The 20,056-nt window shown below is 42.0% G+C and overlaps 1 protein-coding gene across 2 annotated transcripts in view; it reads right to left on the bottom strand.

Moving 5' to 3' along the window:
- Positions 1–2,066: 2,066 nt before the first annotated feature.
- LOC118787684 (inhibitory synaptic factor 1-like) overlaps positions 2,067–20,056 on the bottom strand; it is a 48,109-nt gene continuing 30,119 nt past the window's right edge. For both annotated transcript variants that reach the window (XM_036543288.1, XM_036543287.1), the window contains one exon: positions 2,067–2,900. In XM_036543288.1, the coding sequence (XP_036399181.1) occupies positions 2,067–2,900 (834 nt within the window). The remainder of the gene's footprint in view (positions 2,901–20,056) is intronic.

The raw sequence follows: 20,056 nt of genomic DNA, 5'->3' as shown, positions 1-20,056 counted from the left end.
CTTTCCATTGTGCACAAAATTAGTATTGATCATTTTCCCTGTGACTGTCAACATTTATTAAAGGGCTGCAATAGCACATTTTTGGCAAATGTCAACTAATTTCCCCCTTCTGCTGTGACCTATGAGAGTTCTATCACAATGGCGACGGCAGAGCTGTAAGCAGTATTAATGGTACCCAGCCAGCAGGTGTCAGTCCTGCCAGTGCCGTGCAGGGAAACGTATTTCTGTCAGACCCATTTTCTCATTATCAGGGACAGCACTCTGGGAAAAAAGGCAAGCATGAGGTAATGATGTGTTGTGATTCAGATTCTTCACACATGAATACGTGAATGATTTCGTAATTGCAGTATATGTGGCTGCAGTGGCTGTTCACCTAAAAGGCCCTTTTAATGTGAAACCCTCTTGGTTTGCAAAAGGCGAGGGCGTGGCACGGAGGATGGAAGGTGGTCCGTGTCGAGAGGGGCAATGTGCCGGGAGGAGGATAAAAAGTGCGTAAACAGGTAGGTTGCACGCCTTAAGAAGCAGGAAAATCTTTCACTTGGACAACTGGCGCATGTCGAATGTGGGATGCTAAAAGGCAAAGCAGAAAGCGCGAGGGTGTGTAGTACATTATGGGATGCAGAAGTATGCTAAATATGGAAAGCCAGGGAGTGGGGGCGGGAGTGAGCACAGGAAAGAAAAATAAATCAAGAATATGTTACAGATAGGGCGTCTCCTTTGAAGGCGAGGGCACCGGGCATCTGGGAGACGAGCGAGCTTCAAGCCTTGGGAGCGATTGCACAGAAAATGAGCCCGCAAGGAAGATTAGTTAAGACAATCTGTCTCAAGATGGCCATTTCTCTGCGAGTTTCCCCTTCGGTAGGCTCTCCATTTTCATTGATATACTGTTTCCCACTCGCATCCTCCCCCTCGTTTTTTTTTTCTTTCTCTCTCTCTCTCTCTCTCTCTCTTTCTCTTTCTGTCTCTCTCACTCTCTTTCTTTCAATTTTTTTTCCTGGTGTAAACACACAGGGGCCTGACAGAGGGTTTGTGTTAATGGTCTCCAGGAGTGCAAGACGCGTACTCAGCAGCGAGGCGACTCCCAGCATTCTAAACAACTCATATTGATCAACAGTGCTATTGGCATTATCCCTGTGGAAAAAAATGCAACTCTATTGAGTCCCAGCCCCTACTGGGAAGGAGAAAGCAGAGACATAACCTTTCGCATTATGCCTTTGTGCTCCGCTATTCAAGTTGTCACCCCTAACAACCTTGCTCCCTCACAGAGAAGAATAAAGAGGAAATGTCACAATATGGAGCACAGCAAATGGAAAATACCTGTTTTTTCCCCCCACCAACAGTTTCAGTAGCACACAATGGATTGAATTATTGAAATAATTTTCAAAATCATAGGAAAGCCAAACAATGTTGTTATTACTCCTCTTTTAGCACAGAAAAACATGTTATGCATGTGGTATGCTCGATGCTGTCAAAAAGGAAGCTTGCCATTTCCAACTGGATGTATTGATTGCATGGCATCACCTTGGCATTTGAAACCATCGACTACAAAAACCAATATTGTATCTGACAGAAAGAATGTACCTTGTTATTGTTGTAGCTCACCACTTATTATTAACAGCTCAGGTTTTGCTGTTGACTGGCTATGGTTTTTTACAAAAACACAATCTCTACAGTGGAGGTTGTTGGCTTTCCATAAATAGTAGGATTCCTACTTTCTCAAACAGCCCCCATACACAGTTATACTGCTGTAGCGCTGATGGTGGGGGAACCTTCATAGCACATATGTTTTACTAGGCAGTAGCAAGCCTTGGGGATCTCCTCCCACCTGCTTTTTGCTATGACCGTAAGAAACTGGTTATTGTTTCCACGGAACATTTTCGATCTTTATTTCCCTGAGCCTCCAAATGACGTTAGGTAGTCAAACAATTTCCCACATATCATTTATTTATTATGTTTATGTATTTATTTATTTATTTTATTTGTGTATTAATCTATTATCTATATATTTGATATTAAATAGTACACAGTCTTTTCTTTATTTGTCTTGATTTAACTCTTTTTCTGTCTCAATGCAAGTCCTTTGTTTTCTGTTTGGCTGGTATATAGGGCAGTACAGTTTGGGTGCTCTTGTCCGAGACAGTCTGTGTACTGCTGTTCCGTAAGAGTTTTTTCCGACAGCCTGGGTTGAGGAGACCTCTTTTGGTGAGGGCGGGGGTGGGGATTCCCAGGGCCGCCTGCCCCCCGCCTACCCTTAAGGACGAGGGGAGAGGGGAGGAGTCGAGGCAGTTGTGGAGAGAGTGTTCGGAGGACGAGATCGTGGGGACGGGTGAGGCAACGGGCGGGCTGGGCTCGCCGTCCGTCTCCGGCGTGGCGTGGCCTCCGTCCTCCTCCTCCCCCTCTTCCTCCTCCTCCTCCTCCTCATCATCATCGCAGCACAGTGCGTGGTACAGGATCTTGTCACTGAAGCGGACCCGCTCCCTAGTGCCAGAGGTCCGGGAGGTCTTGTGGCTGTGCGTGGAGCTGGTGGCCTCCTCGCTGGATGAGTCCGGGGTGACGATCAAAGGCCCGTTGGGGACGGGGAGGCCCCCGTTCATCTGCGAGTACACCGTGGCGGTCTTCACTGGCGGCGCGGCCTCCGCCCGCTCCTGCCCCTCCTCCCGCAGCACCTCCCCCGGCTTCGGGGTTGTGGCGGCGGTGGCGGCGCTCGGGGAGGAGGCCTCCAGGAAGTTGCAGAACTCCCAACTGTCGGAGAGCACGTCCGGGTTCAGGAAGTCCAGCCTGAAGGCATCGCCCAGCCCCCTCTCGCTGCTGGACGTGCTGCTCGCCGTCGCCACCGTCCAGTCGTCCGGCTCCAGGTCGAAGTCGAAGTCAGATGTCAGCTTGTCGATCTGACCCACCACCTGTGACGGAGCGAGCCGAGGAAAAAAAAGAGACAGGAGGGGAATTAAACCGAGATTCAAGATCACAACTGCCTGCAATATCCTGGCCACCAACATTGTTTTTGAAAGACATACTCTCAACGACACTGATTGCTGCCCACAACAGTTTCCAAATGAGACCTGGGTCTCCGAAATCAGCTATGATACTCTTCAGTTAGCATACATTCCATACAAGTGTTTATGGTGTGATTTTAAAAAGCACTTAAACCTCATTGACTTTCTATTGATTTCCCTCCTGTTTATAGCATTTACAATCAAGTCCAAAATGCCTGAAGTCCACGCACCTTAATAAAAACACTCATGAGGCATGCTTATTGTAAAAAGACAAAAAGATTAAACATTTGCGCAAAGCAATGCATCTACAAGATGTTCCACCAGGACAGAATCAGTGCTTATTTCCCATTGAACAGCAGAAAAAACATCAGCAGCATGGGATTCGTGCTACATGAGCCTTTTCCATTTTGTTTACAAAGCCATTCGCTGTATTGTTTGTGCTTTCAGCAGCTCGTCATGGCACACCGTAGCAAATGACACCATAAAAAAATACATTCTGAAGTGCATCACGGATTAAATCCGAAGTAGCTCTTCCAGAGCGGTGAGAGTGAAAGAACAATGAGGAGTTCTGCAGACTGCACACGAGCGCATGATTAAGGAAGAAGCATTCATTTCAGCAGATGCACGGACTGATTGTGCAGGTGCTTTCTCCGGCAGATATAAATACATCGCGTCAGACTACTTGATAATCACGCACTGAACTGGAGGGGCTTAATGAAACGTAAGCCAATTTCTTAAAAGAAAGGCGAGCTTTACAAACTCACAGATCACTGGAAACAGATGGAGTAAACAGCAAGCGCTGGAGGAAACAGCATGGGACTCTGAGGGCCGGGATGCTTGTTGGCCCAGGGAAGACAGCTGGGTTATCCCAACGATCCTAACAATGTAGACAAGGGGATGGCATATCGAAACGTCTGCCACCCAGGTGACATTAAAGGAGGACCTGTCCTAAAAGGTTTGCTCGTGTCCAGGTACGTTATGCCTGCGAGTTTGACTTTCAGCATCTTCGCTTTGCATAAAACGCACCAACCTTTTGCCCTGGCTGTATTGATTTTGCGTCATTTGACATTTGCTCAAGGTAAACATTCCTGTATGTGTGTACGCGTTGGTGAATATGTGTGTCCATCCCTCCGTCCTATCCACTGTGCATCTGTGTAGTTGTTGCACACAAGAGCAACTGGGCAGGATGTGCTTAAGGAACACAGCCTTTTGGATATCGGCTAAGGTGTCTGTCAGACAAAATATTTTGTTGAAATGCTGCGAAATGGAAACCCGTCTCTGTTGATGGCCAGACAGGAGAATTATGGGATGTGAGGAGCAGCGATGGAGGATGTGGAACAAATCTGTTTAGCTAATTACACAATCCTAAAAATTCACTCAAGTACTGATCCCAGCTACTTTTTATGATTATCTCAGTCCTGCAGTGTCAGTATGAGATGTTCTGGCCTGGCAAAAACCTGAGATGTTTCAGGCAACAAGCAGAGTTTGTTTTTTTCAAAAATATTCTTTCTTACACACCATCCAGGACACTGACTTCCAAAAGAACAGAAATAACCTTCCCTTCCTGGGACATGCAGATAACTTTGACATGCCTGAAATTCAACCAAACATGGCTGCAAATCTCGTTGCAATTACTGTATAGCCACTGAACAAAGTTTGTCTGGGTTTTTAACAGAGGAAACAATTTCGAAGGCTTAGAAGATAATTAAAAAATGTAATTCCCCAAGCTCACCTCTGGATTTCAGCTCTCGGGAGCTATGACATACAGTAATGTGGTGTGGGTTCCGCAGACTCTTGCTGGGTCACAGATACCCATTAATATTTGTGCTTCATTTTTTAAAAACAAGTGAGATGGGGAATGAATGGGTTAACAGACAGGTGAATAAAAAGAAAAAAGCGAAATTATTTTTGGTCTACTGAAATTGTAAGATTTGGTAACAATTTACAACCTGCCCCTACATTAGTCAAGTAATTGGAGAGCTCTGAGGCTAAGCTGCTATCTACATGTGGTCCAATGGGAATAAAACCTTCAAGCCAAAGAAACAATCATCCTCAGGTATATACATGATATGACTGAAGTTACAAACAATGCTTCAGGAGGAGAATTTTCAAACAATCCCTACACAACTGAGCAAACTTAGACAAACCAGTATTGTCCTATAAAGGTTCCACTTACCACTTCCTTTCTGTGCCAGTTGTCCTGGCATCCCTCCCCCACCCGATCTCTCTCTGTCTTTTCCTTTTTTATGATGTGCACATGGGGGCAACAACTGTGACCCATGCCAAGGTGTGATCCCTTTGCTGGACATCAAGCCAAATAAAAGTACCGTTATAACCACATCAAACGCAACCTTCATTCTTTGACTGTATGGAAATTTATCTACTGAAATGCATTTTACCTGCCCTGCTACACAGCTGCACACATTTGAGGATACATTGTAGACTGCTAGATATGTAATATCATTATTAAAATAACACAATTCTTATCATCCAATTGAAGTACTATTATTTTAACAATGATTAAATGTGACAACTGTTCTCCTGTCATCTTATAAAATATTAAACTTGTTTACAAATTACTGAATAAATATACTTTGTGGTGCTCTTGAGAGCTCTCCAACTCTGGAGGGTGTCAAATTAAATTTATAGACACATTGTACGTTAAATAGAAAGCCAATTATCTAGCCAAAGTAGGCAAGCTAACCTTCGAGAGAGAAATGCAATACCTGTATTTGTTTGTGACTGTGATATGTTGTGGTAATTTGAAAGCTGTGCTCATTTGAGTTGCACTCCTGCATTTATTTTTTCTTATTTCCCTAAACGATCCAGAGGGAAGACTGCCCCGTACAGGCAGGCTCGGCACCAGAGGAGAATACAGAGGGGTGCAATTGCAATCCATGGTGTACAAAAACTCATAAATACTATGTAGTATTGGGATATAAGGAGACACCTGGGGGTGCAATGCACCCCTAAGCGCCCTCATAGGGAATGCCTATTGATCTGCCAACAACAACATGTTCCTCCTAAGAGTGTGTAGTACATCCTCCATCCAAGTACTAACCAAGCCCATCCCTGCTTAGGTTCTCTGAAGGGTGGTATGGCTGCTGGTGTGTCTGGATGCTCTTGGATGTGTGTAGGTGCTAGCTCAGTTACTGTGGATGCTTGCTGCAGTGTGCCCACAGACTTCCATGTGGGATGATTGGACTGGGTTGTCGAGGGTCAGGACTGAAGAGGACCCTGTGAGTGTACAGTAAAAATAGGATGAAAGAGCCTGTTGTGAGTGTAGCCTATGGGGTAATCTGTGCGCTATTAAGCTTTCTGTCAAATGGAGTCTCTGATGTCCCAACAATGAATGGAGTTTCCTCCTGAACCCAGCGTCCCCAACATATATATCCTAAGATAACTGTACTTTTTTTTTTTTTCCTCTTTTAGATCTGTCCCCGCACAAACATTGTAGGTGAACTCAATTTCAAGGAAGAAACATTTCAACTTGCTTTGATATTTTGAAATATTCCTCCTAATTAAGACGACGATCATGATATGAATGAGAAGGGGCCACATATCAAGAATACAGTTTGTTGTGTTTGGCAGTCCCCAAGATTAATAAAAAAATGTTGAACAAGAACGCTTCTCATTTACAGCTAGGGAAAACCACACTGTGCTCCGATTGTAGCGGGGATTTAGTCTGCAGAAGAGGATGCAGTAGGTCATTCATGGCTGGCACTTCTGCTTTCTTCTGTTGCTGTGGATATAAATTCCTGGAGCTGTTTCTCTCTGCCATGCAGGTCAAAACTGCGTAAACTCTGCTTATTTGAATTCGCTGTTGACAAGAATGGGGTGTTTATTGTATGGTTTTATCGCTCCACTGGTGTTTAAACAGATGTGTAATTAGGGGAGTTTGTTATCATGCCCCTAGATGGTCTTGAAAAATCAACATGGTTTTTCACTGGCTCTGGAAAATTCCTGATGTCTTTCATATTTGTACATAATGAAATGACCCGCACCAGGCCGCAGCGGCAGCACGTCCTTCCGAATGAATGCTGACATCAAAATTCCTCTGCGGCAAACAGCAAGTTATTTTACATTATGAATCTTAATAAATTCAGCTCATTTCAGCTCATCTCATTTTCACTGAGTGAGACTTTTGCATCTCTTATTATAAATTGGCATAAACAAAATGGCATAAACAAAATAATAGAACACTCATATTGTGAATATAATGTGAGCTAAAACAAAAAATAATGACCAGCAAAAATTGATCATGAAAATGCTACTTTCTCTAAAAACATTTAACAGACAATTCTCTTACGATGTCATTGAGAGATGTTATGCTACATGACACAGATGCAAAAGAAAGTGTACGGAATTCCTTTTGTGACTGTAAAATTGTGCCCTTTATTTCAGAACAAGTTGGGGTTGTTGTGCTATTCAGTGTTCTGGTATGTCTCTGTATTTTACCTCTACTTCTGAATGGTTTAAGGTCCCATACCATACCTACCAGTGCATGCCTCCCATTTTTTATTTTTCAAGATTTTTCAAGATCAAGATATTTTTTTCTTTTTTAAAATTTTGTAGAAGAAAACCAAGACGAGGTTTGACACTTCAACTGTTTAATTATGCTGTAATTACACCGTGAAGCCTCATTTATCGGGCATTTACTTCGTTTTTCCGTGAATATGAGCCAGGAAGGGTGATGCTGAATGCTATCTCACCAATGCCATTATAACTCTCAACATGTCATGTGCATCTCAACACGTCCTGCAGCAGCAGCCGGTCTCACTCCTCCTTCTTTATTCCACACGTCTGAGCACTACATGCTAATTAGGCACCCGACCAAATTACCATAATGCCCTTTCCTGCTGATTTTGAAGTGAAATGTTTGCAAATATTGTTTTAATGTGTAAAGCTAATGCAGATCCCGCAACCCCGCTCCTCAGTCGTGTCAGTTATTTCCAGCCCGTTTACCCCACTTTGGGGTCTTCTGTTCAAATGCACGTCACTAAATCGCATGGATCCAGACTCATCATTTTAATCTCTCACCAAGCTTGCTGGAGAAAGATACCGTTTTGTCCATGTTCTGAGCCCCTGTTATTGTTGCACATGCTGTGAATGAACATGCGCATGTGTTATATTAAAATTTCTTAAGGCCTAGATTTTCCTCATGGTGCGCTTTTACAATTCAGCTTATTGTCTTAAAATAATGGTTAGTAGTGGCTGGTAGCAGTTGGGGGCGGCAATATTTTGTGTCTCTCTTACTTAATGACTGGATGTTAAACAGTTCTGCAGTGTGGTTGTCAAAATGATCTCAGTAGTTTTAGTCTGAAACTTCCCCATCCGGGGATATTATTAAATAAGGACTCTGAGTATCATCGTACATGTAAATTCACGTATTTGGCAGAATTTGTTATTTGTCTAGCTAGTCAGCTACGCAGAAAAAAGTAATGACATGGCACAGGTTGTATTTAGTTTTATATGTTTTTAGTACATTAAACTGGACATGAATTGGGTATGAATTTCACCCAGTGACTGGCAGTGCTTACCACAGTGTTTATTCTGTTATGGGACTTGCTACTCAGGACGTCGGTCGGGGTGGGGTGGGGGGGGGGGGGTTGGGGGTCATTGCAGAGGGTGCAGTGACTTCAGGCCCAGCTTATAGTGTGATCATATCAACAGTTTTTATTTACAATGGCCAAAATGTTTTAAGAAATGTAATTCAGACATAAAACACCAGTGTGGGACAACTACAGTGTTGAATCCTGCTGAAGCTAATTCAGCTGTGTGACGCTAAAACCATGCTTATGTCTCATTCTGCGTAATTCATCAGGTTGGGGAATGAACGGGGCCACATATCACAATATGAGCCCCCCAATTAGAATCCGTGACTGCACCTTTGGTCTCATTGGCAGAACTACATTTTCTCGTTGTCAACACAAGCGATTGTTTAGGAACCCGTGCACCTTTGCCGCCGCGTGAGACATTTATTGCAGTTTTCCTCCATCAGTAACGTCTGAGAAAAAGGTCCAGTGTGCTCATAATAACCTGAAATAGATGGAGCTGCTCTGCAACAGGGGATCACACTCTGTCTGCTTCCCTGTGATTAGGCCAAACCGGGAACGTGCACAAGTAGGTCACGCTGGGTGCGTTTTAGGAAATGAGTCTGCCGAGCAAAGTTTGGACTGACCCTCTTTAATGACTTTGCAGCAGAGGAGTTTCAGGGTTTGCAGCCTTGCCAAGCTTTCCCTTTTTTGTTACTTTGCGAGAAGGCCACTGAGGAGAAGGCATTTCGACCCCAGAGGGAAAGGATGCCAAGGGTTTTGTTGAAATAGTGGGAGCTGGTGGTGGGTACAGGTCTATAGAGATGCCATGGCAACCAGTAGGCTTGGGTTACACTGTGCAGAGCTATTCATATTAGCAGCAGCTTTATTATGCACATTTCTAAAAATGAGTGCTTCTGTAATTAAACCATCCTAGACACCTGGATTGAACCAAAAAACTGAATAATAATGAGTCATCACATATATTTTTTGCTTGTAGCATGTGTTGTAAACTAGGTGAACCTTCAAAAGTGACTACTGAGTGTGGCACACTTCAAAGTTCTTCTAGTAGTTTATGAAATTTGTTATGGTGTTGTTTTGTCAATAACATCTACATTTTACACATGCACAGGAACACAAGCAAATCTACCTGTTTGCTCAGAGCCTCTTTAGAACGCAACTCATTAGTACAGTTGCTGATTAGATCAACACACAACTGCTGATAAAACATAACTTGCTAAAAGGTTGGTAACTCTGGACATCACTCTCATTGATAATCAGCAGCTTAACACTACAGTCAGTACACCTTTCACAAGTAGCACATTGACAAGTCAACCATAAGTCATCAGAAAAACATGACTTGCTAGCGACACAGGTTTGACATAGAATGGCAAATATAGCTGTGTCACCACTGTAGATAGCTTCCAAACTACTTACTTGGAGAAGGCTGTGTCTCCTTTTTGCACTGCAATGATGCCAAAGTAGACACATAATGGTTTATGGTAGGGATTCCAAAGCAGAAATGTAAGATAGGATCTTGGTTTATGATTTTTGCTGTCAGTAAATGTAAATCAATAACATTAGTGAGCTAGCTAGCTAGTGTATTACAGTTTAGAAACAGTGCAAACTGAAAGAATGAGAAAATGAATATGAAATTTATATATGTCACACTGAGACAATGTGAAATAGTCAGCAATGGCCCCAGCTTAGCAGCCAGCAATAAATCCTTAACTTCCATCACAAACACCAGAATTTAGCCCGGTCAGAATCCCCTGTTGGATTTAAAACTTCTTTTACTTTGCAGCATTTTTGAGTTCAAGCCTGTCTCAGAAGAATCCCTCTTTAACTAAAGGGCTTGTAAAAGTCTGACACGCCACCTTTGCTTAAAATGTACCCTCGACTGCAGTAGCACTCCATGGGTGGCAGACTCTGTATTACAGTGCCGAGACATAAAGGAGAAAAGAGGAAAAGAGCACCAACAGAAAGGAGAAGAGAAGCTCCTGGATGCACTCTTTCCTCAGCATGGGGCATGTGATCGATATTCTAGAAGCTTCTCCAGGTGCCCCTGTTTCTGTGGCCAGCATTGCTTGCTGTTTTTTTAATGGGAAAGATACTCCAATTTTTTATCATTTGTGGAGTCCATATATCATTACCTAGCCAGTGCACTCTGTTCTATCATGCCAAAAGGGAAATCCTGAAGCCCCTAGAACAATATGTAATTTACCTTCCGTTTATGACATGTCGCTAAAGCTTATGTGCTTAGAGAACCATCTAAGGCAAATAAATTTCACTTCCTTTTATTATTTTGGTCTTCTTGTTTTACTGCGGTGTATAACGTTCTGTAACTACCATCCCCAGCATAAACATGCCAAAGTGTTTTGTATAGTAATACCCCTTCAGAGTCTGTAAGGATCATTATGGGATTTTAGCACCCATACAACAGTCTGTATCAGGAGGCAGGACAGATGCTATCATGTAACATTTATATTATTACAGATAATTTCCTGTGAGCTAAACAGCATGTTTGTACCTACGTCTTCAAGCCTGTGTTGCCATGACCAAGTAATCAATTCAGCCGTAGCTGTGGATTATAATGGATTGACTTGACTGTAGAAAAAAATATGTTCACTTCAAGGTCAATATAAATACAATCACTATATATGTATAAAGTGAGGTCAGTATTTTAAGGAAGAGATTTATATCATGACAACAGTAATGACAAGAAGAAGGCATAGTAATTGTAATCAAATTTATGGATGTAAAAGTTGGTTGTCCTTTCAATTTTGCTGTTACATTATTGATTCAGATTACTACTCATCACCTGGAATTACTTGAGCCCATTGCAGCCCACAGCGGTCTTATCCTTTTATCCAATTGCATTGTTTCATTCTTCATGTATTACATGTTAACTTGGAAATTTAACTGAAACATTTGTGCTGAACGAGTTGCAAAATCTCCATTTCACCCACTGCAATATTTGTGCTTTAAATAAACCCCTCATTTAAAATATTTCTTGAATTCTGGAAGAGCACAGTATCTATATCGTTTTCAGCTAAAAGTGGTTGATGGCTTTTAGGTGCATAACTTGAGAAATTAAAAGTCTGTTTGTAATTGAACCATCTTCAATAATAAAATTAACATAAAGGAAGAATGGTAGATAACTGGGAATGAGGAACAAATGTGTGACACCATTGCTACGGCATAAACTTGCAAAAATCAAAGACAGAAAAAACCATGAGCCCAATAGCACATAACCTTGAATGTGACACGACGGTTTCCTCCTTCTCGCTTTCAAAACAGTTTGTCATTTCCTCCCCGGTTTCCACCATTTCTATCTCTGACAATCTGCGGGGCGGCTACCTCAAAGAGTGACAACATCTGTCACCTTGAGTTGTCGTCACTTTCGGTTTTCGCATGCAGGCGGGACGTCTTTGAAGCCAGAACACCTTCATCAGGTCTGTCAGCTCACGAAGCCTTCGCCACAATGCCAGGCAAGTTGCAGGGGTAAAAAAAAAAAAAATAGAAGACTTCGCGAAGGACGATTTGCGAAAGCAGTCACTCTGAGGCAGCCTGCAATCCCCTGTGCAGCACCATCTGGACGCTATACTTGCTTCACCTCCGCAAAATCACCCAGTTCCCTAAATATAGATTCTCTTTTGTATCCATACGCCGCATGTCGTAAATGAATTCTTTAAAATCACATGCAGGCTTGCAGTCTGACGGCGAACAAGCAGGACAGCGCAATGTCACCCTTTCAACTGTAAGTGCCATGATTAACCATTCATAACAGGATGAGTGCGTTTACTGTCATGTCTATGCACATGGCTTAATTGTTACTCAAAAACTTGACGAGAAAAACCTTACAGAACAAAACAGGGCTGGGCACTTGCCATTGCAAGACTCGAGGGACCGCAATGCTTGGACCTGCTTAGACTAAGTCATGACAGGGAACTCCTTCAATGATGTGTGGCGTCCCATTGAGACCAGCTCCCAGAAGGTGAAGGCCTGTCCATGTAAAAGCACCAGTACATTTGAATGCTTATCTGAGAGCAGAACCTCCCAGGGAGAGTAAGGTACATAATTACTGTCATTTGCACCATAGGAAACAACGTCTGTGTCCATATGGAGGCCTCATAGCTGATGTGTGACACTAGCATATTGGTCATTTGCAATTAAAAAAACAATCAATGCTTCAGCTAAGCCATTGGTTGAAGGTGAGCTGTGGGCAGCATAGGGATGGAGTGAAGGGGGCAATGTTAAAGCTGACAGTTCTTTGTGGGGTTGTGAGCTATGAACCTAAGTCACTGCAGCCGACACATCAGGTATTTATTAAATGGTTGATTATTGATTAACATTTTCTTACATGCAATCAGAAGCAGACAACTGCTTTACCCTGTTATTCTTTGTTTAATTGTTTTATCAATAACAGGTTCCAATTATTCAAGTGTGAAATGAAAAGCTAATCATAATCACTCGATGGGCGTAAAAACATCGCAGCATCTATCAGGGTTGTAATTAAGTTTTTATTTCTTTATTTTCTGATTCAGTCAAATTATTTTAGGAGCATGCATGCGTTAGGTTCGGGTTCTTTTTGTTTGCACGTTTTATCTTACCACACATTAATATGTCAAGATTTAGTCTAGCACAGGCCTTTGATGATCACCTCCATATGTTTATAGGCACTTCACTTTATTAATGAATATGTTTAACTTTGAGAATCCTGTTGCGGGTGTTGGTTTGCCACTCCAGATCTGTTGTTGTTGTCTATATCCATTCATTAGATAAGCACTGCAGTGTGTTGAATCTATGACCTGCCATGTATTGATGACTCACCCACTTTCATTCAGTCAGAATTTAAAATCTCGCTCAAAAGGAACATAGTTTAATTCGTGAGCACAATTTCCACACTATTACCACGATGTCTCATTCCAGGTGATATTCACCCCAGTCTTTGGTTTTTGTCCTCTGTAACTGCAGGTTGGGTGCTTTATGGGAGTGCTTGCTGGGAGGGTGAGTGGAGGGGACAGGCAAGCAGGCTGTGTAGGCCGAGCTGTGTGTGAGTGCCACCAGCAGATAGATTTCCTCTCCATTACATATCACTGGCTCCGGCCCACCAGAGTGGCCCTATAAGTGCCTGCTCTGTCCCGTGACATCGCTGAGTAATCCGGTTAACAGGCTGTAGCGTTTCATGCATGCTGCAGTGTGGCCAGCTTGTGCTGACATCAGTTAGGTATTTACAAGCATCCCACATTATACTTACTCTTGCTTTATCACTGATAAGGGGAAAAAGACATAATGCAGTCTTCCCTCAGCCAACATATATTATGGATAAATAGTATAGTGGCTCATTAACTCAGGGAGATAACGAATAGATAGAAGAAAATGAACTGCAGCAAATTCATTCCTCTCTATAGTCATGTTCACATACACCCTCACACTCCTGTATAATCAGAATATTTAAAAAAAAAATTAAGGATGCTAAATACATTAGTGTTCTGAATGTCAAGATTTGGAATACATGGAGTGGAATATTCTGTAAATATTGCAGCTATTACAGCATTAGTACACATTAGTATACATACAGTATCTTATTTGGAGATCTTCATCACTTTGGAAAGTGCACACCTTTTTACAGACAGCACAAAGTGTGTAGCTGGAATGCCTTTCTCTGCTTTATATTAGCCTTTTCTGGGGATATAAATATGAGAAGATTCAATGTAACTGAAATGATTTTACGGTCTTTTAATATTGTTTCAGTCATTTGGGACGCATAAAATATTTGGTATTTGTAGTGCTCAAGGGCGGCTGTCAATACTAGAGTTGCTGTTTGCCCAATAATATATCTTAACATTAGTCTGATCTTGGTATCATTACTACATTATGTTGAGAGTAGAACAAAAGGAATCATACTGTTACCTGTTGTACAAAATCAGTGATAACTTACAAACTAACTAACTTGTGATTTAGCCAACAGGGAGGTAATCATCACGTGGCCTCTAAAATCCTTACAGGTACACCAGGTGGTCAAGGACAGTAAGCTCCCTCCACCTAGGACAACATCCTTGTAACAGGAAAACAAGGCTACTGTGTGTGGAGGGGGATAACAAGGGAGGCTTTTTTTGAGTGACAGTGAAACTGCCCTCAGCTGCAGCCAGACCAGATGACATGTGTGCAATGCAATTGAGGGGCACAGCTCGATTCGTGCAAGGCCAGCGACTTAACCAGTCATGGTGGCAGCAATTTGCAAATGTCAGCATTATGGCTAAAGATTGTGAAAACAGTGCACTCCGCCTAAAACTGATGGACAAGGGATGAAGCTGAAAAAGAAGACTGGCTCAGTCTCAACCCTGTGGAATTTCAAAATTCAAAATGCGCATTGCTTTTCTGAACAATGGAAGCCCTTAAATGCACATTTGTGCAAACTGGTACCAGCAAATGCCAACTCCTGTGGAAATGACTGAGATGGTGGTCAGCTTGCATGCTATATACTGTACAATAGCTTCAAATAAACAGGTATCCAAAAAAACAGTAAATGGCAGCATCATTCCCCTCAATGACAATTGATGGTGCCCTGATTTCATTGGAGAGGGATGTGAATGCACTTATTTATGGAGACATAGATGTAGACACATGGAGATACAGATCTGCCTAGACTGGAAGGTTAGTGAGGGATTCTTTCCATCTCCTCCTAGCAGTAACACTGTGTGAATTACTTCAGTACGATCTGGCCTCACCATTTCGCATATATATGTTCACCACTCACCACTGTGCCCACCGTCTGGTGCTGGTGCTCTAAGACGTTGTGTACTTGTGCCACATTGTACAACACACTTTCAACCATTCTAATTTGCTTCCATTACAGTTATAGTCCAACGCTGACAAACTAACTGTCAGGCTACCTGCAGACACACTGTGGACATGAAGATGCTGGTTCAGCTTCAAGTTGGCAGCAGAAGATGGATATCACACAATATTCGTGCCATCAAGGTATTTCTTTGGAACTACACCATTTTTCCATTGCCATCTTGAGTTGGTGCATTGAAACTGGTGCTAAAGCAGTAGCAGCAGCTGCAACAACGGTTATTTGGTCACAGCTGTGAAATGCCCCCCACTGATCTACATGTACATTCTGGATAGGTAATTCTCTGTTTTAAGGTTGTTTTTGTGTTATTGGCATGCATAGATATTCTCACATTCTCACAATAAGCACACAATATTCCACTGACACCTGTTACACTAGAATACCACGTTCAATCTATCATAAAATGTGCTTTAGAGATATGCACAAAGAATTAGCACAAATGCTATGAAAATATGGTGCTGTTGGCATTTTTAGCATCAAATTACCAAAAACAACCGCGTTGAATGTGTTAGTTGATTGCTGTGTGTTTTTGAGCCATTAAAATCTGGCCCTTAGTCATTTTACTGATTGACTAGCTGAGCTCCGTGGATTATGTTTAAATGATTAATGCTAAAACCTTTACAAGCAACTAGCAAGCATGCTATGTTCTAAAGTGTAATCCTTTTAGTCTTTTCTTAACAAATATTTGCTTGATCTTTAAAGTATCACCTCTTAGTGTTTTATCTAGTTAAAGTAATCTCACATTCCTTTCAGGAGTTGTTGCCTATGGGAAAACTCTTAACTACAGCTCCGGACTACAAATATGACACTTGCTGATTCACAAGTTTAAATCTGCACATCAGAGACAACACTTGCACTGCTCTGTCAAGAGCAGAGTGTGACTGAAGCCAAATAAGATTGAAATGGAAATATGATGTTGGAGGAGACATTTTAAACCAGAAACGTTGACAGTAAGATGCTGGAGCAAAGCCAGGCTGGAAGGCTGGTAGTCTGGGACAGCCTGGTGTGTGCAGTGCAGAGGCCAATCCAGTCAGTGAATACCAAGACAGTGCTCCAGATCACCAACATTCAATAGCCAATGCAGGGCACAGCGAACATTGCATACAAGTTCTCCCTGTGATTAACTGGCAATCTAATTCAGCAGTACTTGTTAGCCAGTGAAATCATATTGTACTTTATAAACTCACTTTAAATGAGAGATCAGCCATTTGAAATAATTTGCCGAGGCAGTCGGTCATATCAGTTGAACATGTATTATTTAAAATAGCTTAGTTGGTCTGGCACATCTCTAAGTCAACACTTAACAAGTGCAGGCATGAAGTTAAATGCAGATCTTGTGAGAAAATGGACTTAGCTAGAGTCATATATAATGTATACACAAGGTGATTCAACCCCACAATTTATCTTGTAGAAAAGAATGACTTTGTGTTCAATTTAAATGACCTGGTTGGTTTACTCACTTTAATTGATTACTGGTTTTCTGTAACATCCAGATTCCCCCAGTGTTTGCATTACAGCTCAGTGACCAGTTGTATGTCTTAGGCATGGGTAAAAATGGCTTTCAAGCAAGTACAACCCACCTTTAACATTCTGAATCGTTATTTTTTCCCCATTCCCCCTCTAGGTTCATTTTACCTTCCCCAGCTGCCTGAAAGTAAGCGGCGTCCTGAATCAGAGTCCATATGAGAACCTGACTCATAATAAAATTACAGGCCCAATCGCTGCTCACCTTATTGGGCTGTTGATTTGTTGCCCGGTCCCCCACCTACTTCCATCAAAAATTAGAGCTCAACATAATACCACAAGATGCTTCAAGAGCCTCCAGAGAGAGTAGATTTGGAGAATTTTGTGGTAAGTCTTTGATATATGTCTGTTTGTGTCAGTACTCCGCCTCCCTAGCCGTGGTGTTTTTTTTTTTTTTTCCCCTGTCCATGTGCTTTTGTTTGTTTCTCCTTGTGTTCCAGCCCTGCCCCGCTCTCCGCCCTGTCTCCGCCCTCCTGATCTGTTCCACCTGCCTGCCCACTCACCTGTTTCCAGTTCCCTCATCAGCCCAGCCCTATTTCTACCCTGCTTGTTCCTGTCTTGTTTGCTAGTTCGTCTCAATGTATTTTTTGCCTGTTTCGTCCCTGCTGTTTTCTCTATCTGCATATTTACCGTATTCAACCCTGCCTGCGCCTCGACTTCATATCTGCCTGCCACCTTGTCCTGTTGCCTGATCGCCTGCATACCTGGTTCCTGACCCTGCCTGTTCTTGTTCTCTGCCCCTGATTCTGCCCTCGGACTGCCTCCCTGGTATCGACCCTGCCCGTTTTTGATTTCGCTTCTGTTTTTGCGTTGTTAAATAAACCCGCCTGGAACCTGAAGCTCCCATGGTCTGCGCCTGAGTCCTCACCTGAGTCGTTACGGTTTGCTCATTTATTAACTCTCAGCTCTTTTAGAGTTGCATTTTAAAGAAATGAATTAACAAAATGTTAATTTTCCCCACGTGAGCACAGGTACTGTCACTCAGTGTACCGTAAGCGCAGACATTTTTCTCCTATCATTTATTTTTCAGCGGCAATGCTGCCAGCCCCAGGATCGACCACCACTGAGAACTACATTATTTGTTATGTAAAGGGAGTCAGGAATTTTAAGAGTACATTATGTTCTCTATAACAATTTTCCCAAACATCATCAATCATAGAATGAAATAGATTTACTGCGTACATTTAACTCCATGAGGAGAGCGAGGCGCTGCCATGCTTCAATTGTCTTAACAGATTGACTGTGAGGAGGAGGAGGAGGAAGAGGATGACAATGACGATACGCTGCCAGCACTGGAAGAAGGGGCTGTTTCCACCTACCTTCAAAAACTAATTTCCGATTTCGATTAGAAACGCTCCAAAAATAATAAAACTATTTGTTGTGAGACATGTTTTGTTTGTTGGTGTATCATTTGTAATTTCAAGATTAGATTAAAACTAGGTAGCTTTTGGTAAAGGGTTGAAAAATTGCTACAAAGAAATGGAATGGCTTTAAAGATTAGGCAGACAATAATATTCCTGGGAAATATAGATCAAAGGCCAGACACTTTATACATAAAACCCTTTCTTTAGCAACATATGCTATTATTTAAAATTTAGATGAATTGAAAAGGCAATGTTTTCTACCTTCTTTGTTTCATCATTGGAATGATGATAGAAATTAAGAATCCAGTACGTTCTGCAAAAAAAAGATTATCTACATTCCAGTGAGTTCACTTTAATTAAGCCATATTACCATGCTGTTGTGATGGCTACATGATGTGTATTGGTGATGGTATCCTTATCTCTACTGTTATTTTTTGAATGTCCTTCTTTGGTACAGTGTGCTGAATATGTAGAATGAGTCATAAAGTTCCTTGCTTATAATAACCATCTGGATGGTATTTCAAATGCAAGTGAAGAAAGTCTGATTTCAAGTTAATTTACAGGTGTTTAAAACTCATTGACTATGTTTTCATGCACATTAATATTCCAGCGCTAACCCAAATTCAGTGATTCAGACTGTGACATGAGGCATGTAAACACCATATATCAATAAGCATAACCTTAATAAGCCAGTATTATAAGAAACCAAATAGACATGGGGGATATTCCTCTATTAAATGTAAGACTGAGTCATGTAAACTTCTTTTACAGATCATTCCACCCATAATCTTACTGTACATCTGTCATGTTAAAGCAATCTTGGCATTGTGGGCGCCAGCTGGTATTTTCAGTTTATGCTCCAAAAGCTGCGGTAATAATGCCAAATTAAGCATCTTACTGTGTATATGTCCATACATTTGGAGGTACAGAAGCAGCCATGAACAATAATTTATTGATGAGTTTATTTTCAGGTAGTCTTAATGTTTTTACTTTTAAAATGGGAAATTTGCCAGCGTTTTACATCCATGACACCTTAGACCACATAAGAATGCCATTGTGTCTGATTTGTGCCCCCGAAAGGGAGACAATACAGGGATGTGAGTGCTATTCAGGAAGCTTTTGATCCAAGGAGAGCGGTGGGTCAGTTTGAGTCTACCTGCAATTGTCCATGCTTCATCCAGAGAAGGTATTTTTATTGACCAGTTGATCACTCAGCCAGCCATGTCTTCACAGAACGCTTTTGGACAGCAAACTGATTTGCCACTATATGGTTCTCCACACAGCCTCCTAATCTGTACAGTGCAGTGACTACAGGCATGGAAAGTAGCACAGGTGCATGCACTGTAGCATTGCAAGATTCACAATCCTCTCCATCATTTTGCATAATTCATTGAAAGAGGCTCGCGACATGCAAAAGTTTTCTTTCCACTCTACATCTGTAAATTCTACTATTACAACTCTTTCCCACCAATTCTGGCTGAGCACTTCCATCCATTGTCTATGAGTGTTTCGTGTGGCTAAAGTGGCAAATTGCGGCAGATATGAGCCACAGAATATCCATGATCTATTTCCTGACACTGTCGTCTGCCATTGCTGAGGATATTGATCAGAATGATTGTTCGCAGTAAGCTATTTTGCAAAAGTGCACAGAGACAAGATAATACAAAAGAGTATCCTCCTACCCATTCTTACAAATAAGATAATCAGCAAAGAAATTCACACCTGTCCTTGACACTCAGGACACTCGAATTATCATGTATACAGGAATGTTAACAGTGG

Source organism: Megalops cyprinoides, chromosome 13 (assembly GCF_013368585.1).
Source record: "Megalops cyprinoides isolate fMegCyp1 chromosome 13, fMegCyp1.pri, whole genome shotgun sequence".
NCBI lineage: Eukaryota > Metazoa > Chordata > Actinopteri > Elopiformes > Megalopidae > Megalops > Megalops cyprinoides.
This window is presented reverse-complemented; position numbering and strand designations above follow the sequence as displayed.